The sequence below is a fragment of the Ranitomeya variabilis genome, chromosome 1, assembly GCF_051348905.1.
Source record: "Ranitomeya variabilis isolate aRanVar5 chromosome 1, aRanVar5.hap1, whole genome shotgun sequence".
Taxonomy (NCBI): domain Eukaryota; kingdom Metazoa; phylum Chordata; class Amphibia; order Anura; family Dendrobatidae; genus Ranitomeya; species Ranitomeya variabilis.
In genome coordinates this window covers 1,002,391,785-1,002,408,772 of record NC_135232.1, presented here as the reverse complement: position 1 = coordinate 1,002,408,772, position 16,988 = coordinate 1,002,391,785, and the positions used below count along the sequence as shown (strand labels likewise).

At 43.9% G+C, this 16,988-nt stretch overlaps 1 protein-coding gene across 1 annotated transcript in view; it reads right to left on the bottom strand.

Annotated features, from left to right (window-relative positions):
* The window catches only part of GALNTL6 (polypeptide N-acetylgalactosaminyltransferase like 6), a 2,887,171-nt gene that overhangs the window by 908,162 nt on the left and 1,962,021 nt on the right, over positions 1 to 16,988 (bottom strand). The window contains exon 5 of the mRNA XM_077279504.1: positions 15,789 to 15,974. Coding sequence (XP_077135619.1) covers positions 15,789 to 15,974 — 186 coding nt within the window. The remainder of the gene's footprint in view (positions 1 to 15,788; positions 15,975 to 16,988) is intronic.

The window sequence follows — 16,988 nt, the reverse complement described above, 5'->3', positions numbered from 1 at the left end:
ATTCGTGTCAAGTATCCTCAAGAATAACTGTGATTCATAGACTTTCTGCTTGATTGCATTTTCTGCTGAAGTTTCCTATAGACTGCTAAGCTGTGTTTATTATTTGCACCAAGTGTTGTGGACTTGAGTTTCTCTCTGCACCTGTTTGAATCACCGTGTGATAATATAGACTTTACCACTTATAAAACTGTGTCCTGTAGTTGTCTTGTTCCATGCAAAGAGTTTCCTGAGTTATCCCCTATAATTATTACAGGATACTCTAGCCTAAAGAAAAAAAAAGGAGACTGCTGGAACAATGACTGCAGAAAGCAAATCAGAGCAGGTGTTTTCCATTATTAGACCACTGCAGAAAGATGTGGAAGGTCTGCAAAAGAAGTTTGGAAGCTTTGAACACAATCAACAAGTGTTTGGACAAACTTTGCAGGACTTGAGCAACCGCATGGCAGCCCAGGAAAACATACTTGCTGGCATAGAGTCCCAGTATGGACGGGCTTTTCAGGACATAAGCACGCAAGTAGCTGCACAATGACTTTACCCTCTTGGCAACTGCCACCCGCTGGCCCACCTAAGTTGCCCCATTCAGATTTAATGGTGATCGCGACAAATTTCATGGCTTTGTGAATCAATGTATGCTATATTTTGATGTGCATGCTGACCGTTTTCCTACTGATAGATCCAAAGTATTGTGTGTAATAATGCTACTGACCTCACGAGCACTCGCCTGGGCAAATCCGATGATTGAGTCTCGTGACCCACGGTTAAATGACTTGGATGATTTCTTGGCCGCTATGGCATTAATGTTTGATGACACTAATCGCCGTGCAACCGCTGAATATGCTTTGTTGTCTTTACGCCAGGCTAAACGTTCTGTTATTGAGTATGCCACTGAATTCAGGAGATTGGCGGTAGAAACCAATTGGGACAGTTATGCATAATAGCCTATTTTTAAAAGGGGTCTGTCTAGTATTGTAAAAGATGAACTAGCCCACTCTGAGTCACCACAAGAGCTAGAGACATCTATACAGCATTGTGTGCGCATAGACATTCGCCTTACTGAGCGTAGGCAGGAGAAATTTGCTGCATATAACCATGTTTCTAACTTTTCCCTTCCTTCCAAAGAGCCTGCAGGTAAAACCTCTCGGGAGGTGGAGGAAGTGCCCATGCAAATTGATTCCGTTCAGAGGCGCGAGATCAATGAGCGCCGGGAGCATCGCCTTCGTGAAAGTCTATGTTTCTACTGCGGCCAGCCTGACCACTTCTTGATAAATTGTCCTAAGTGTCCTAGACGGCCTAACAAGGTGCTAGCAGCAATAGGGGAGTATGACAACTGTGATGATGAATCTGAGATCTCAGAATGTAGCCTGCCTTTAAACGCTGTATTCCATTCACTTTCTATGACTTCACCCCCCAAGGAGCTGAAGGAAAAGAACTCTCACTGTTCTCTCCCTATTAAGATCCTGTGTTCAGGACAGTGGATTTCCAGTTCAGCTATGATTGACTCTGGTGCAGGTGGCAATTTCATGGATATCGCATTTGCCAAGGAACATGGTATTAAAATTCAGCAAAGAGCCTCTCCAATTACCATGTAAACAATGGATGGGTCACCTTTAATCTCTGGGCCTGTGGATCAGGAGACCGTACCCCTTGAAATTTTGTTGGAGCCTAATCATCAGGAGCAACTTTCTTTCTTGCTAATTTATTCTCCTCATTTTCCTGTGATTTTAGGCATTCCTTGGTTGCGTTCTCCGAACCAAATTATCAACTGGTAGACCAAGGAAATTATCTTCCCAACAAGAAGCAACTCAGCGTTAACAGAAGCTGTCCCTGAGTCCACGGCTACGGAACCACATGTACAGGTATTTTCTTTACCTCCAGCTTATAAAGAGTTCTCTGACATCTGTGACAAGAAGAATGCAGATCAGCTTCCTCCACACAGGCATTATGACTGTCCCATTGAGCTGCTTCCCGGGGCAGTCATTCCTTTTGGTAACGTATACCCTTTGGCGGCACCTGAGCTTCAAGCCTTAACAGAGAATATTGATGAAAATCTGGACAAAGGCTTCATACGTCCTTCTTCCTCACCAGCAGGGGCACCTATCTTTTTTGTAAAGAAGAAGGATGGGACCCTGAGACCCTGTGTTGACTATTGAGAACTCAATAAGGTAACTGTACGAAACCGTTACCCTTTGCCTCTGATTCCCAAATTACTGGAAAGAGTCCGCCATGCTAAGGTGTTCTCTAAACTGGATCTTCATGGGGCTTATAATTTGGTGCATATTCATCCAGGGGATGAGTGGAAGACAGCATTCAGATGCCGGTATGGACACTTTGAATCTCTTGTGATGCCCTTCGGGCTTTGTAACGCCCCTGCAACATTTCAACACCTTGCTAATGACATTTTCAGACATTTGTTGGACCAGTTTGTAGTGATCTATTTGGACAACATACTAATCTTTTCTGACTCTCTACAGGAACATGAAGAACATGTCAAAACTGTTTTAACCCCTTAGTGATGGAACCAAATTTTTGAAATCTGACCAGTGTCACTTTATGTGGTAATAACTCTGCAACGCTTCAACAAATCCCAGTGATTTTGAGATTGTTTTTTCATGACACATTATACTTTATGATAATGGTAAATTTAGGTCAATATGTTTTGTGTTTATTTATAAAAAATATCAAAAATTTGAGAAAAATGTTAAAAAATTCGCAATTTTTGAAATTTGAATGTTTATCCCTTTAATGCAGATGGTCATACCACAGCAAACCATTAATAAATAACATTTCCCAAATGTCGGCTTTATATCAGGACTAGTGTTGAGCGATACCGTCCGATACTTGAAAGTATCGGTATCGGAAAGTATCGGCCGATACCGGCAAAGTATCGGATCTAATCCGATACCGATACCCGATACCAATACAAGTCAATGGGACTCAAGTATCGGACGGTATCCCTGATGGTTCCCAGGGTCTGAAGGAGAGGAAACTCTCCTTCAGGCCCTGGGATCCATATTAATGTGTAAAATACAGAATTAAAATAAAAAGTATTGCTATACTCACCTCTCCGACGCAGCCTGGACCTCACCGAGGGAACCGGCAGCGTTCTTTGCTTAAAATGCGCGCGTTTACTTCCTTCCATGACGTCACGGCTTGTGATTGGTCGCGTGCCGCCCATGTGGCCGCGACGCGACCAATCACAGCAAGCCGTGACGTAATTTTCAGGTCCTCAATGCTTAATTCTAGGCATTCAGAATTTTAAAATTACGTTCCGGCTTCTGATTGGTCGCGTCGCGGTCACATGGGCGACGTGACTAATCACAAGCCATGACGTCACGGGAGGCAGGAAACGCGCGCATTTTAAAATTACGTCACGGCTTGTGATTGGTTGCGTGCCGCCCATGTGACCGCGACACGACCAATCACAGCAAGCCGTGACATAATTTCAGGTCCTGTATGCCTAATTCTGCATTCAGGACCTTTATTTTAATTCTTTATTTTACACATTAATGTTGTTTCGATACTGATACCCGATACCACAAAAGTATCAGATCTCGGTATCGGAATTCCGATACCCGCAAGTATCGGCCGATACCCGATACTTGCGGTATCGAAATGCTCAAAACTAATCAGGACCATTTGTAAAATGTTATTTTATTTTGTTAGCATTTTAGAAGGTTTAAAAATGTAGCAGCAATTTTTCATTTTTTCAAGGAAATTTACTAAATTTATTTTTTTAGGGACTTATCCATCTTTGAAGTGACGTTAGGGGTCTCATATATTAGGAAACCCCCAAATGTGATACCATTTTAAAAACAGCACCCCCTGACATATTGAAAACTGCAGTCAGGTAGTTTATTAACCCTTCAGATGCTTTACAGGAATTCATGCAAATTGGTATGACAGAAATGAAAATGTGTATTTTTACCACCTAAATGTCTCTAACTTCTGAACAGATTACTATAGCAGTCAGACTCTAAGGCCACTATTTAGTCATGAATTGCCATGGAAAACATCAGGACTAGTGTTGAGCGATACCGTCCGATACTTGAAAGTATCGGTATCGGAAAGTATCGGCCGATACCGGCAAAGTATCGGATCTAATCCGATACCGATACCTGATACCAATACAAGTCAATGGGACTCAAGTATCGGACGGTATCCCTGATGGTTCCCAGGGTCTGAAGGAGAGGAAACTCTCCTTCAGGCCCTGGGAACCATATTAATGTGTAAAATAAAGAATTAAAATAAAAAATATTGCTATACTCACCTCTCCGACGCAGCCTGCACCTTACCGAGGGAACCGGCAGTGTTGTTTGCTTAAAATTCGCGCTTTAACTTCCTTACGCGAAGTCCCGGCTTGTGATTGGTCGCGCGCCGCCCATGTGGCCGGGACGCAACCAATCACAGCAAGCCATGACGTAATTTCAGGTCCTTCAGGATTTTAAAATTACGTTCCGGCATTGTGATTGGTTGTGTCGCGGTCACATGGGCGACGCAACCAATCACAAGCCGTGACGTCACGGGAGGCTGGACACGCGCGTATTTTAAAATGCGCGCGTCTCCTGCCTCCCGTGACGTCACGGCTTGTGATTGGTTGCGTCGCCCATGTGACCGCGACGCAACCAATCACAGCAATCCGTGACGTAATTTCAGGTCCTTCAGGATTTTAAAATTACGTTCCGGCGTTGTGATTGGTTGTGTCGCGGTCACATGGGCGACGCAACCAATCACAAGCCGTGACGTCACGGGAGGCTGGACACGCGCGCATTTTAAAATGCGCGCGTCTCCTGCCTCCCGTGACGTCACGGCTTGTGATTGGTTGCGTCGCCCATGTGACCGCGACGCAACCAATCACAATGCCGGAACGTAATTTTAAAATCCTGAAGGACCTGAAATTACGTCACGGCTTGCTGTGATTGGTTGCGTCCCGGCCACATGGGCGGCGAACGACCAATCACAAGCCGGGACTTCGCGTAAGGAAGTTAAAGCGCGAATTTTAAGCAAACAACGCTGCCGGTTCCCTCGGTAAGGTGCAGGCTGCGTCGGAGAGGTGAGTATAGCAATATTTTTTATTTTAATTCTTTATTTTACACATTAATGTTGTTTCGATACCGATACCCGATACCACAAAAGTATCGGATCTCGGTATCGGAATTCCGATACAGCAAATATCGGCCGATACCCGATACTTGCGGTATCGGAATGCTCAACACTAATCAGGACCACACAATCATGATCTGAGGGCACCAATTTGGATATAGAGGAAGCCCCCACACTCTGTTAACCATTTATAATTATGTAGTCACTATTGACAGCAGAATCTAAGGGGTTAAACAGATTTGGATGGTGCAAACACTGATCGTGGCTGATACAGCAAGTTGTCAGCTATAGTGTACAGCAGTTGCTGGATTGTCACCTGTATGGGGAGGCTATTCTCTTATATCTCAGGTCAGTTAAAAGACGTATTGGCTGTCATTAAGGGGTTAAGATGTCTGAAAGAGAACCATCTGTATATTAAGCTGGAGAAATGTGAGTTCCATCGTTCTGAGATATAGTTCTTAGGTTATATCATCTCTCCCCAGGGGCTGAACATGAAATCTGGTAAGATTCAGGCTATCCTTGACTGGCCGGTACCCAAGAACTTTAAGGAGGTCCAACGTTTTATTGGTTTTGCAAATTTCTACAGACGCTTCATTCGAAATTTTTCTGATATTGTCCGTCCCATTACTTCCTTGACAAAGAAGGAAAAGCCCTTTAAGTGGTCATCACAGGCTCAAGAAGCTTTTGATCGGCTTAAGATCTGTTTCACATCAGCACCGTTTTTGATACACCCAGATCCAACACTTCCTTTCATTGTGGAGGTGGACGCTTCTGATAATGCTTTGGGGGCTATTCTCTCCCAAAGAACTGGAGAGAAGGGTCTGCTACTTCCTTGTGCTTTCTTTTCCCGTAGACTAACCTCAGCAGAGAAGAATTATGACGTGGGAGACAAGGAACTGCTGGCTATTATTGCGGCTTTTAAGGAATGGAGGCATCATCTGCAAGGAGCTGCACAACAGATCACAGTGCTAACTGACCATCGCAATCTAGAGTTCATTAGATCCGCTAGATGTCTTTCTCCTCATCAGGCTCGTTGGAACTTATTTTTAAATCAATTTAACTTTGGTATCTCGTACCGTCCAGGTTCTCGTAATGGGAAAACTGATGCTTTATCCCGAATCCATGCTGTGGATTCCGTACCTGGAGCCCCGTCCAAGACCATTCTCTCTGATGCCAATTTCATCGGAGTTATCCATGATCAGGACTTGTGGAAGGAGTGCAGGGAGGCCTATGAAGGTGATGTATTTCTGGCCAACCCACCTGTGGATATTAATCTTGTCTTTAAGGGTGGCATGTGGTACGGAGATCGACATATCTACGTCCCGGAGGTCGTCCGTCTGCAGATCCTCAAGTTGGTACATGACTCCAAGTTGGCTGGTCACAGGGGGTACAGAAGACACGAGAGTTCCTGAGCCAATTCTTCTGGTGGCCAACTTGCCTGAAGGATACCAAGGACTATATTCTCTCTTGCGAGGTATGTGCCCATTACAAGACTCCTCATGTGGCTCCTACGGGTCTTCTACAACCATTACCTGTTCCGTTCCGCCCTTGGGGGTCTATATCAATTGACTTTATTGTGGAGCTACCTACATCAGGGGGCATGAATACAATCATGGTGGTAGTTGATCGCCTGACTAAAGCTGCTCATTTTTTTCCGTGCACCGCCTCCCCTCAGCTAAAGATACAGTGAACTTGGTTATACAGAATGTCTTTCGGTTGCACGGGGTTCCGGATGAGATCATATCTGACCGTGGAGTACAGTTCACTTCAAGATTCTGGAAGGGGTTTTGCTCTGCACTCAATATTAATGTCTGTCTCTCTTCTGCTTACCATCCCCAGACAAATGGTCAGACTGAGCGTACCAACCAGATGCTGGAACAATATCTAAGATGCTATGTCAACCATCTCCAGGATGATTGATTGGAATTGTTGCCGTTAGCCGAATTTTCATATAATAATTCTCAGAGCGCCTCCACTAAATTTACACCTTTCTTTGCCAATCTGGGTTATCATCCGTGTATCTTACCTAGGTCTCCAATTAATTCTCTGGTTCCGGCAGTGGAGGAAAGGCTGACTGCGATGAGACAGAATCTGGAGGTTCTGAAGGAATCCCTGACCACAGCTCAAGAACATTATAAGAGATCAGCTGATAGATTCCGTAAACCTGCACCCATGTTCAAGGTAGGAGATTCCATGTGGTTAGCAACTAAGAATCTGAAGTTAAACGTTCCTTCACAAAAACTTGGACAGAATTTCATTGGCCCTTTTAAGATCAACGGTATTGTGAGCTCTGTGGTCTGCCGGCTGAAGCTGCCTAGGACTATGAAGGTACACCCAGTTTTTCATGTATCTTTACTAAAGCCTGTATCTCCTAATACCTTCCAGGGACGTGTTGTGCCACCTCCACAGCCTGTGGTGGTTGATGGGCAAGAACAATTTGTGGTGGAGGAAATTATTGATTCCAAGATTCACAGGAATCGGCTCCAATATCTGATAAGATGGCAGGGATATTCCCCTGAGGAAGACTCTTGGGAACCTGTGGAAAACATCAATGCCCAACAGAAGATTTCTCGTTTTCATCAGAGATTACCTGAGAAAACAGGTCTAGGATCGTCCTGAGGCCGCTTCTAAGGAGGGAGTAATGTCAGGACTCTGAACATTTCTTACCTTTTGTGCATTACTGCCCTTTTTCAAGATGGAGTCTTTGGTCTCATGTGCACTGTGTCTTCCTGCTATAAAACTCCACCCCAGCCTTCAGTCTGTGCTAGAGTATTCTGCCTTGCATCCAGCTCCTGACCTCTGATTACTCCCTGGCTATACACCTGCTCCTGTGAACCTGTGTGGTGATCCTGCTACTCTGCTCTGAGTTCCTGCTGCATACACACATTTCCAGTAATCCTCCTTCATCTGCTGCTCATGTTTACTTCCATCTGCACTTGCTGGACATGTAAGCTGTTTCTGCTTTGCAATAACCTGAGACTATTAACCAGGCCTCCCTGGTAGAGCTAAGATATGAATTGAACTGCCTAATAAGCATATCTATCTGTGCCTGGACTAAGACAAGGATTTATTCATGTCAAGTATCCTCAAGAATAACTGTGCTTCATAGACTTTCTGCTTGATTGCATTTTCTGCTGAAGTTTCCTATAGACTGCTAAGCTGTGTTTATTATTTGCACCAAGTGTTGTGGACTTGAGTTTCTCTCTGCACCTGTTTGAATCACCGTGTGATAATATGGACTTTACCACTTATAAAACTGTGTCCTGTAGTTGTCTTGTTCCATGCAAAGAGTTTCCTGAGTTATCCCCTATAATTATTACAGGTTAGTGGAGGGAGAGAACATGAGGAGTTCAGTTTTTGACAGGTTCAGTTTCAGCTAGAGGGAGGACATGATGTTAGAGACAGCGGTAAGACCATCACTGATGTTTTCTAAAAAGGCAGGCGTGAGATCAGGAGAAGTGTATAATTGTATCTCATCAGCATAGAGATGGTACTAGAACCCAAATCTACTGATTGTTTGTCCAATAGGTGCAGTATACAAAGAGAAGAGGAGGGGGCCTAAGACTGATCCTTGAGGAACCCCAACAGTAAGGGGAAGGTGAGAGGAGGAGGAAGTAGCAAGAGATACAGTGAAGGAGCGATCAGAGAGATAGGAGGAGAACCAAGAGAGAACGGTGTCCTTGAGGCCGATGGAGCAGAGCATAGTGAGAAGGAGCTGTGTTGTGATTTTGCTTTTTGCTCCCTCTAGTGGTCATTAGTGATTTGACTCTGGAGCGTCTGTCTTTTCCTATATCCTCACCTGGGCCGTTAGTTCAGGGGCGTTGCTATATAAGCTCCCTGGACCTTCAGTTCAATGCCTGGCATCGTTGAAATCAGAGCTAATCTGTTGTGCTCTTGTCCTCTGATCCTGGTTCCTGTTTTTCTAGCTAAGTCTGCTTCTTTGCTTTTTGCTTTTGTTTTGTTTGGTATTTTTGTCCAGCTTGTTCCTATCTGTATCCTGACCTTTGCTGGAAGCTCTAGGGGGCTGGTGTTCTCCCCCCGGACCGTTAGACGGTTCGGGGGTTCTTGAATCTCCAGCGTGGATTTTTATAGGGTTTTTGTTGACCAGATAAGTTATCTTGCTATATTCTGCTATTAGTAAGCTGGCCTCTCTTTGCTGAACCTGGTTCATTTCTGTGTTTGTCATTTCCTCTTACCTCACCGTTATTATTTGTGGGGGGCTTGTATCTTGCTTTGGGGTCCCTTTCTCTGGAGGCAAGAGAGGTCTTTGTTTTCTTCTCCTAGGGGTAGTTAGATTCTCCGGCTGGCGCGAGTCATCTAGCGATCACCGTAGGCATGATCCCCGGCTACTTCTAGTGTTGGCGTTAGGAGTAGCTATTTGGTCAACCCAGTTACCACAGCCCTATGAGCTGGATTTTTGTATCTTGCAGACTTACACGTTCCTCTGAGACCCTGTCCACTGGGGCCATAACAGTATGCCAGGCCAGTATTAAATGTTTAATGCATTGCAGAAGTGGGATTATAAGAAAGAACATTTTGAGTTTTTTTTTTTCCCTCTCTCATTTTTTTTTTTTTCTTTTCCCCTTTACCTCAGAGTGGCTTAAGCTTGCTGCAGACATGAATGTCCAGACCTTGATTACAAGTGTGGACCAGCTTGCCGCTCGTGTGCAGGGTATACAAGATTATGTTACCAGAAATCCTAGGTCTGAACCCAAGATTCCGATTCCTGAACTGTTTTCAGGAGACCGATTTAAGTTTAGGAATTTCAGGAATAATTGTAAATTATTTTTGTCCCTGAAACCTTGTTCGTCTGGAGACTCTGCTCAACAAGTAAAAATTGTTATTTCATTCTTACGGGGTGACCCTCAGGATTGGGCTTTTTCGTTGGCGCCAGGAGATCCGGCATTGGCTGATATTGATGCGTTTTTTCTGGCGCTCGGTTTACTTTATGAGGAACCCAATCTTGAGATTCAGGCAGAGAAAGCCTTGCTGGCTATGTCTCAGGGCCAGGACGAGGCTGAGGTGTATTGCCAAAAATTTCAGAAATGGTCCGTGCTGACACATTGGAACGAGTGTGCACTGGCCGCTAATTTTAGAAATGGCCTTTCTGAGGCCATTAAGAATGTTATGGTGGGTTTTCCCATTCCCACAGGTCTGAATGATACCATGTCCCTGGCTATTCAAATTGACCGGCGGTTGCGGGAGCGCAAAACCGCAAATTCCCTCATGTTGTTGTCTGAACAGACACCTGATGTGATGCAATGTGATAGAAAAACCGCAAATTCCCTCATGGTGTTGTCTGAACGGACACCTGATTTGATGCAATGTGATAGAATCCTGACTAGAAATGAGAGGAAAATTCATAGACGCCGGAATGGCTTGTGCTACTACTGTGGTGATTCTACACATGTTATCTCAGCATGCTCTAAACGTATATCTAAGGTTGTTAGTCCTGTCACCATTGGTAATTTGCATCCTAAGTTTATTCTGTCTGTAACTTTGATTTGCTCACTGTCATCTTATCCTGTCATGGCGTTTGTAGATTCGGGTGCTGCCCTGAGTCTTATGGATCTCTCATTTGCTAAGCGCTGTGGTTTTATTCTTGAACCATTAGAAAATCCTATCCCTCTTAGGGGTATTGATGCTACGCCATTGGCAGAAAATAAGCCGCAGTATTGGACACAGGTTACCATGTGCATGACTCCTGAACACCGCGAGGTGATACGTTTTCTCGTTCTACATAAAATGCATGATTTGGTTGTTTTGGGGCTGCCATGGTTACAGACCCATAATCCAGTCCTTGACTGGAAGGCTATGTCAGTGTCTAGTTGGGGCTGTTGTGGTATTCATGAGGATTCCCTGCCTGTGTCTATTGCTTCTTCTACGCCTTCGGAAGTTCCGGAGTACTTGTCTGATTATCAGGATGTCTTTAGCGAGTCCAGGTCCAGTGCATTGCCTCCTCATAGGGAATGTGACTGTGCAATAGATTTGATTCCAGGCAGTAAATTTCCTAAGGGAAGACTGTTTAATCTGTCGATACCTGAACATACCGCTATGCGTTCATATATCAAGGAGTCTCTGGAGAAAGGACACATCCGTCCGTCTTCTTCCCCTCTTGGTGCGGGATTCTTTTTTGTGGCTAAAAAGGACGGATCTTTGAGGCCTTGTATTGACTATCGGCTTTTAAATAAGATCACTGTCAAATTTCAGTATCCTTTGCCGCTGTTGTCTGACTTGTTTGCCCGGATTAAAGGTGCCAAGTGGTTTACCAAGATAGACCTTCGTGGTGCGTACAACCTTGTGCGCATTAAGCAAGGGGATGAATGGAAAACCGCATTCAATACGCCCGAAGGTCATTTTGAGTACTTGGTGATGCCTTTTGGGCTCTCTAATGCCCCTTCAGTTTTTCAGTCCTTTATGCATGACATTTTCCGGAACTATCTGGATAAATTTCTGATCGTTTATCTGGATGATATTCTGGTTTTTTCTGATAATTGGGACTCGCATGTGGAGCAGGTCAGGATGGTCTTTAAAATTTTGCGTGAAAATTCTTTGTTTGTCAAGGGCTCAAAGTGTCTTTTTGGTGTACAGAAGGTTCCCTTTTTGGGGTTCATTTTTTCCCCTTCTGCTGTGGAGATGGACCCAGTCAAGGTCCGAGCTATTCTTGATTGGACTCAGCCCTCGTCAGTTAAGAGTCTTCAGAAGTTCTTGGGTTTCGCTAACTTCTACCGTCGTTTTATCGCTAACTTTTCTAGCATTGTGAAACCTTTGACGGATATGACCAAGAAGGGCTCCGATGTGGTTAATTGGGCTCCTGCTGCCGTGGAGGCTTTCCAGGAGTTGAAACGTCGGTTTACTTCGGCGCCTGTTTTGTGCCAGCCTGATGTCTCGCTTCCCTTTCAAGTTGAGGTGGATGCTTCAGAGATTGGAGCAGGGGCCGTTTTGTCGCAGAGAGGCCCTGGTTGCTCTGTTATGAGACCTTGCGCCTTTTTCTCTAGGAAGTTTTCGCCTGCGGAGCGAAATTATGATGTGGGCAATCGGGAGTTGTTGGCCATGAAATGGGCATTTGAGGAGTGGCGTCATTGGCTCGAGGGTGCTAAGCATCGTGTGGTGGTCTTGACTGATCACAAAAATCTGATGTATCTCGAGTCTGCTAAACGCCTGAATCCTAGACAGGCCCGCTGGTCATTGTTTTTCTCCCGATTTGACTTTGTTGTCTCGTATTTACCAGGTTCAAAGAATGTGAAGGCCGATGCTCTTTCCAGGAGCTTTGTGCCTGATGCTCCTGGAGTCGCTGAACCTGTTGGTATTCTTAAGGATGGTATTATCTTGTCAGCTATTTCTCCTGATCTGCGACGTGTGTTGCAGAGATTTCAGGCTGAAAGGCCTGATTCTTGTCCACCTGACAGACTGTTTGTGCCTGATAAGTGGACCAGCAGAGTCATTTCCGAGGTTCATTCCTCGGTGTTGGCAGGTCACCCAGGAATTTTTGGCACCAGAGATCTGGTGGCCAGATCCTTTTGGTGGCCTTCCTTGTCTAGGGATGTGCGGTCATTTGTACAGTCCTGTGGGACTTGTGCTCGAGCTAAGCCTTGCTGTTCTCGTGCCAGCGGGTTGCTTTTGCCCTTGCCTGTCCCTAAGAGACCTTGGACACATATCTCCATGGATTTCATTTCTGATCTTCCGGTGTCTCAGGGCATGTCTGTTATCTGGGTGATATGTGATCGCTTCTCCAAGATGGTCCATTTGGTTCCTTTGCCTAAACTGCCTTCCTCTTCCGATCTGGTTCCTGTGTTTTTCCAGAACGTGGTTCGTTTGCACGGCATCCCTGAGAATATTGTGTCAGACAGAGGATCCCAGTTCGTTTCCAGATTCTGGCGATCCTTTTGTAGTAGGATGGGCATTGACTTGTCGTTTTCGTCTGCTTTCCATCCTCAGACTAATGGACAGACGGAGCGAACTAATCAGACTTTGGAGGCTTATTTGAGGTGTTTTGTCTCTGCTGATCAGGACGATTGGGTGACCTTCTTGCCGTTAGCTGAGTTTGCCCTTAATAATCGGGCTAGTTCCGCCACCTTGGTTTCACCGTTTTTCTGCAACTCTGGTTTCCACCCTCGTTTTTCTTCGGGTCATGTGGAACCTTCTGACTGCCCTGGGGTGGATTCTGTGGTGGATAGGTTGCAGCGGATCTGGAATCTTGTGGTGGACAACTTGAAGTTGTCACAGGAGAGGGCTCAGCGCTTTGCCAACCGCCGCCGCGGTGTGGGTCCCCGACTACGTGTTGGGGATTTGGTGTGGCTTTCTTCCCGCTTTGTTCCTATGAAGGTTTCCTCTCCCAAATTTAAACCTCGTTTTATTGGTCCTTACAAGATATTGGAAATTCTTAATCCTGTATCCTTTCGCCTGGATCTACCTGTGTCGTTTGCTATCCACAACGTGTTTCATAGGTCCTTGTTGCGGCGGTACGTTGTGCCTGTGGTTCCTTCTGCTGAGCCTCCTGCTCCGGTGTTGGTTGAGGGCGAGTTGGAGTACGTGGTGGAGAAGATCTTGGATTCTCGTCTCTCCAGGCGGAGGCTTCAGTACCTGGTCAAGTGGAAGGGCTATGGTCAGGAAGATAATTCCTGGGTGGTCGCCTCTGATGTTCATGCGGCCGATTTAGTTTGTGCCTTTCACGCCGCTCATCCTGATCGCCCTGGTGGTCGTGGTGAGGGTTCGGTGACCCCTCACTAAGGGGGGGGTACTGTTGTGATTTTGCTTTTTGCTCCCTCTAGTGGTCATTAGTGATTTGACTCTGGAGCGTCTGTCTTTTCCTATATCCTCACCTGGGCCGTTAGTTCAGGGGCGTTGCTATATAAGCTCCCTGGACCATCAGTTCAATGCCTGGCATCGTTGAAATCAGAGCTAATCTGTTGTGCTCTTGTCCTCTGATCCTGGTTCCTGTTTTTCTAGCTAAGTCTGCTTCTTTGCTTTTTGCTTTTGTTTTGTTTGGTATTTTTGTCCAGCTTGTTCCTATCTGTATCCTGACCTTTGCTGGAAGCTCTAGGGGGCTGGTGTTCTCCCCCCGGACCGTTAGACGGTTCGGGGGTTCTTGAATCTCCAGCGTGGATTTTTATAGGGTTTTTGTTGACCAGATAAGTTATCTTGCTATATTCTGCTATTAGTAAGCTGGCCTCTCTTTGCTGAACCTGGTTCATTTCTGTGTTTGTCATTTCCTCTTACCTCACCGTTATTATTTGTGGGGGGCTTGTATCTTGCTTTGGGGTCCCTTTCTCTGGAGGCAAGAGAGGTCTTTGTTTTCTTCTCCTAGGGGTAGTTAGATTCTCCGGCTGGCGCGAGTCATCTAGCGATCACCGTAGGCATGATCCCCGGCTACTTCTAGTGTTGGCGTTAGGAGTAGCTATTTGGTCAACCCAGTTACCACAGCCCTATGAGCTGGATTTTTGTATCTTGCAGACTTACACGTTCCTCTGAGACCCTGTCCACTGGGGTCATAACAGAGCTGATGATCCACAGTATCGAATGCTATGGAGAGATCCAAGAGAATTAGCATGGAGTAGTGACAAATAGATTTAGCTGTTAGTAGATCATTAGAGACTTTAGTGAGGGTGGTTTCAGTAGAGTGTAATGAGCGGAAACCAGATTGTAGAGGGTCAAGAAGAGAGTTATTTGAGAGAAAGCGGGTAAGATGGGAGTGGACCAGGCGTTCGAGGAGTTTTGAGATGAAGGGAAGATTAGAGACAGGTCTATAATCAGTGTCACAGTTTTGATTGAGTACAACCCAAACATAAAGTTTCTTTCTGGCAATTTTATGTCTTTTATCATTTCCTTCTTCTCCTCTCTGCAACCAGCATCAAACAAATAAATGGGCTGTCGAGAAAGATAGATTGCAACATGGGCAATTTTTTATTTACATGTATGAGATGACCACTTATAATTTTGAGTGTGTGCGACCAATATTCATTTGTATTTATAGGTCAATACAGTGTTTCTATGTTTTATTAGACTGGGTCATAGGTGCATTTGTTTTTCATGAATTAGGGTCATGCAGCTGGTATCAGTGGTGGAATCTTCAGCTTAGCACAGCAATGATACAACCTAGATAGCAGATGTTTAATTAGACAGGGTCATCAGATGCATATGTTCCTGCTTGACTAGAACTAGCATTAGAACTACTTGAGATCAGATACATTGGCAACAGAGGGAAAAGAGAGATTTGGGGGAGTATCATTATTACAGGTTGATCACAGCAAATCAAAGCAAATTTAAAATACCGTAGGTTAGATTTGACGGATAATACTAATTCTGTTTGTACAGAAAACTAAGACCCTATTACGATTTTAGGAATAGCCCTTTAAGATGTGAGCAAGGCAGGCAAAGAAGATACATGTCTTCTTATTCTTAATATCATGCAGTGTATGACAATTAGTGAATAATCTAATTAGCTGATTATTGTCTGTAATGTGACTGTGATGTGAATTACAGAAACTTTGGGCATTGTAAAACAAATAATAACCATGCATATTGTAGTGGTAACTGTTAAATCATATTCTAAATGTTTGCTTTCACTTTATTATTTAGGTTTATTTGGTCAGATGAGTTTTTATTAAAGTGGATTTTGTTATATGTTTTCCATAATACAATATGCATAATAACTAGTGAATATGAATACATTCCCTAAATTCACTTACTCAGTAAAGGAGGGAGCCAGTTCACATTGACTTCACAATGAGAATCTAAAAATGTTAAAACTTCTCCTTTAGCCATTGATGCTCCCAGTAACCTGGTGCGAATTAGCCCTTCCCTTTTCTTGGTGCGCACAATTCTGACATTTGAATAATATGACATGTAATCCTCTAGTTTTTCCTTTAGATGATCTATAAAAGAAAGAAATGTGTTCATTAGATGTTATGAAAAATAAAAGCTATGTCAGATTGACTAGCTACTTAAAATTATTACACATTTAATAGACCCCCCAAAAAAATTTAAATACATTTTTCAAAGATGCTATGAATTAATTTAGGCTAGACAGACTATTCAGGACAAATTACTTTCTGCTCTTCCAAATAGCAATTTTTCTTAAGGACATATTCGAAATAGGACCTAGGAGTGATTGTGCTTATTGCTCTGCATTCATGGTCGCTGCCATGGCTCTTGTGTGCCAAAAGGAACTACAGTTGTGTTCACATGGTGCATCTTGGCCAGGAGCATCAAGTGGTGTCTTAATTAGTACATGCAGCAGAAGAACTCAAGGAGCCATTCATTGGGCATGATATCATGCAATAAAGCATAATACCATGGTCATCTTTTACAATATTCTTTAAAAAAGGGACTTGCTAAGAGATTCCCTATAAAGTGAGTTTCTTCATTTTGGGACATCTTATTTGGAGATGAAATTACTTGAGCGGTTCCTAAGCAGATCGCTGTTCTGCCCTACCAAAACTTGATGAGGCAGCTAACATGTTTTTTTAAGAATTATATTGATAAACTAATTTATAGAAAATATGAAATTTGATAATTAGCAAGACTAAAGAAACAGGGCATGTTGACCATAAATTATTCCTAATACCCAGTATATGTGAAAAGTCTTTTGTAAATCAATCACACACATTTATATGTCAGAAACTAAATAAAGTGTAAAATCAGCGTGACTAAATGCTTTTAGGAGGAAAATTATTTGGCATATTGTTACCTGTGATGAACACCAGCATGAATAAAATCAATGCTCTTTATTTTATTACATGAAGGCAAAAATATTTTATTCTATATAAATGCAAAGCTGCCTCCTAAGGTAACTTTATGTGCTGCAAGTGAGAAACATATAATCTTTACATTTAGAACAATGGATCAAAAATACATCTACACATGATCCCTATAATTGCATCAAAATG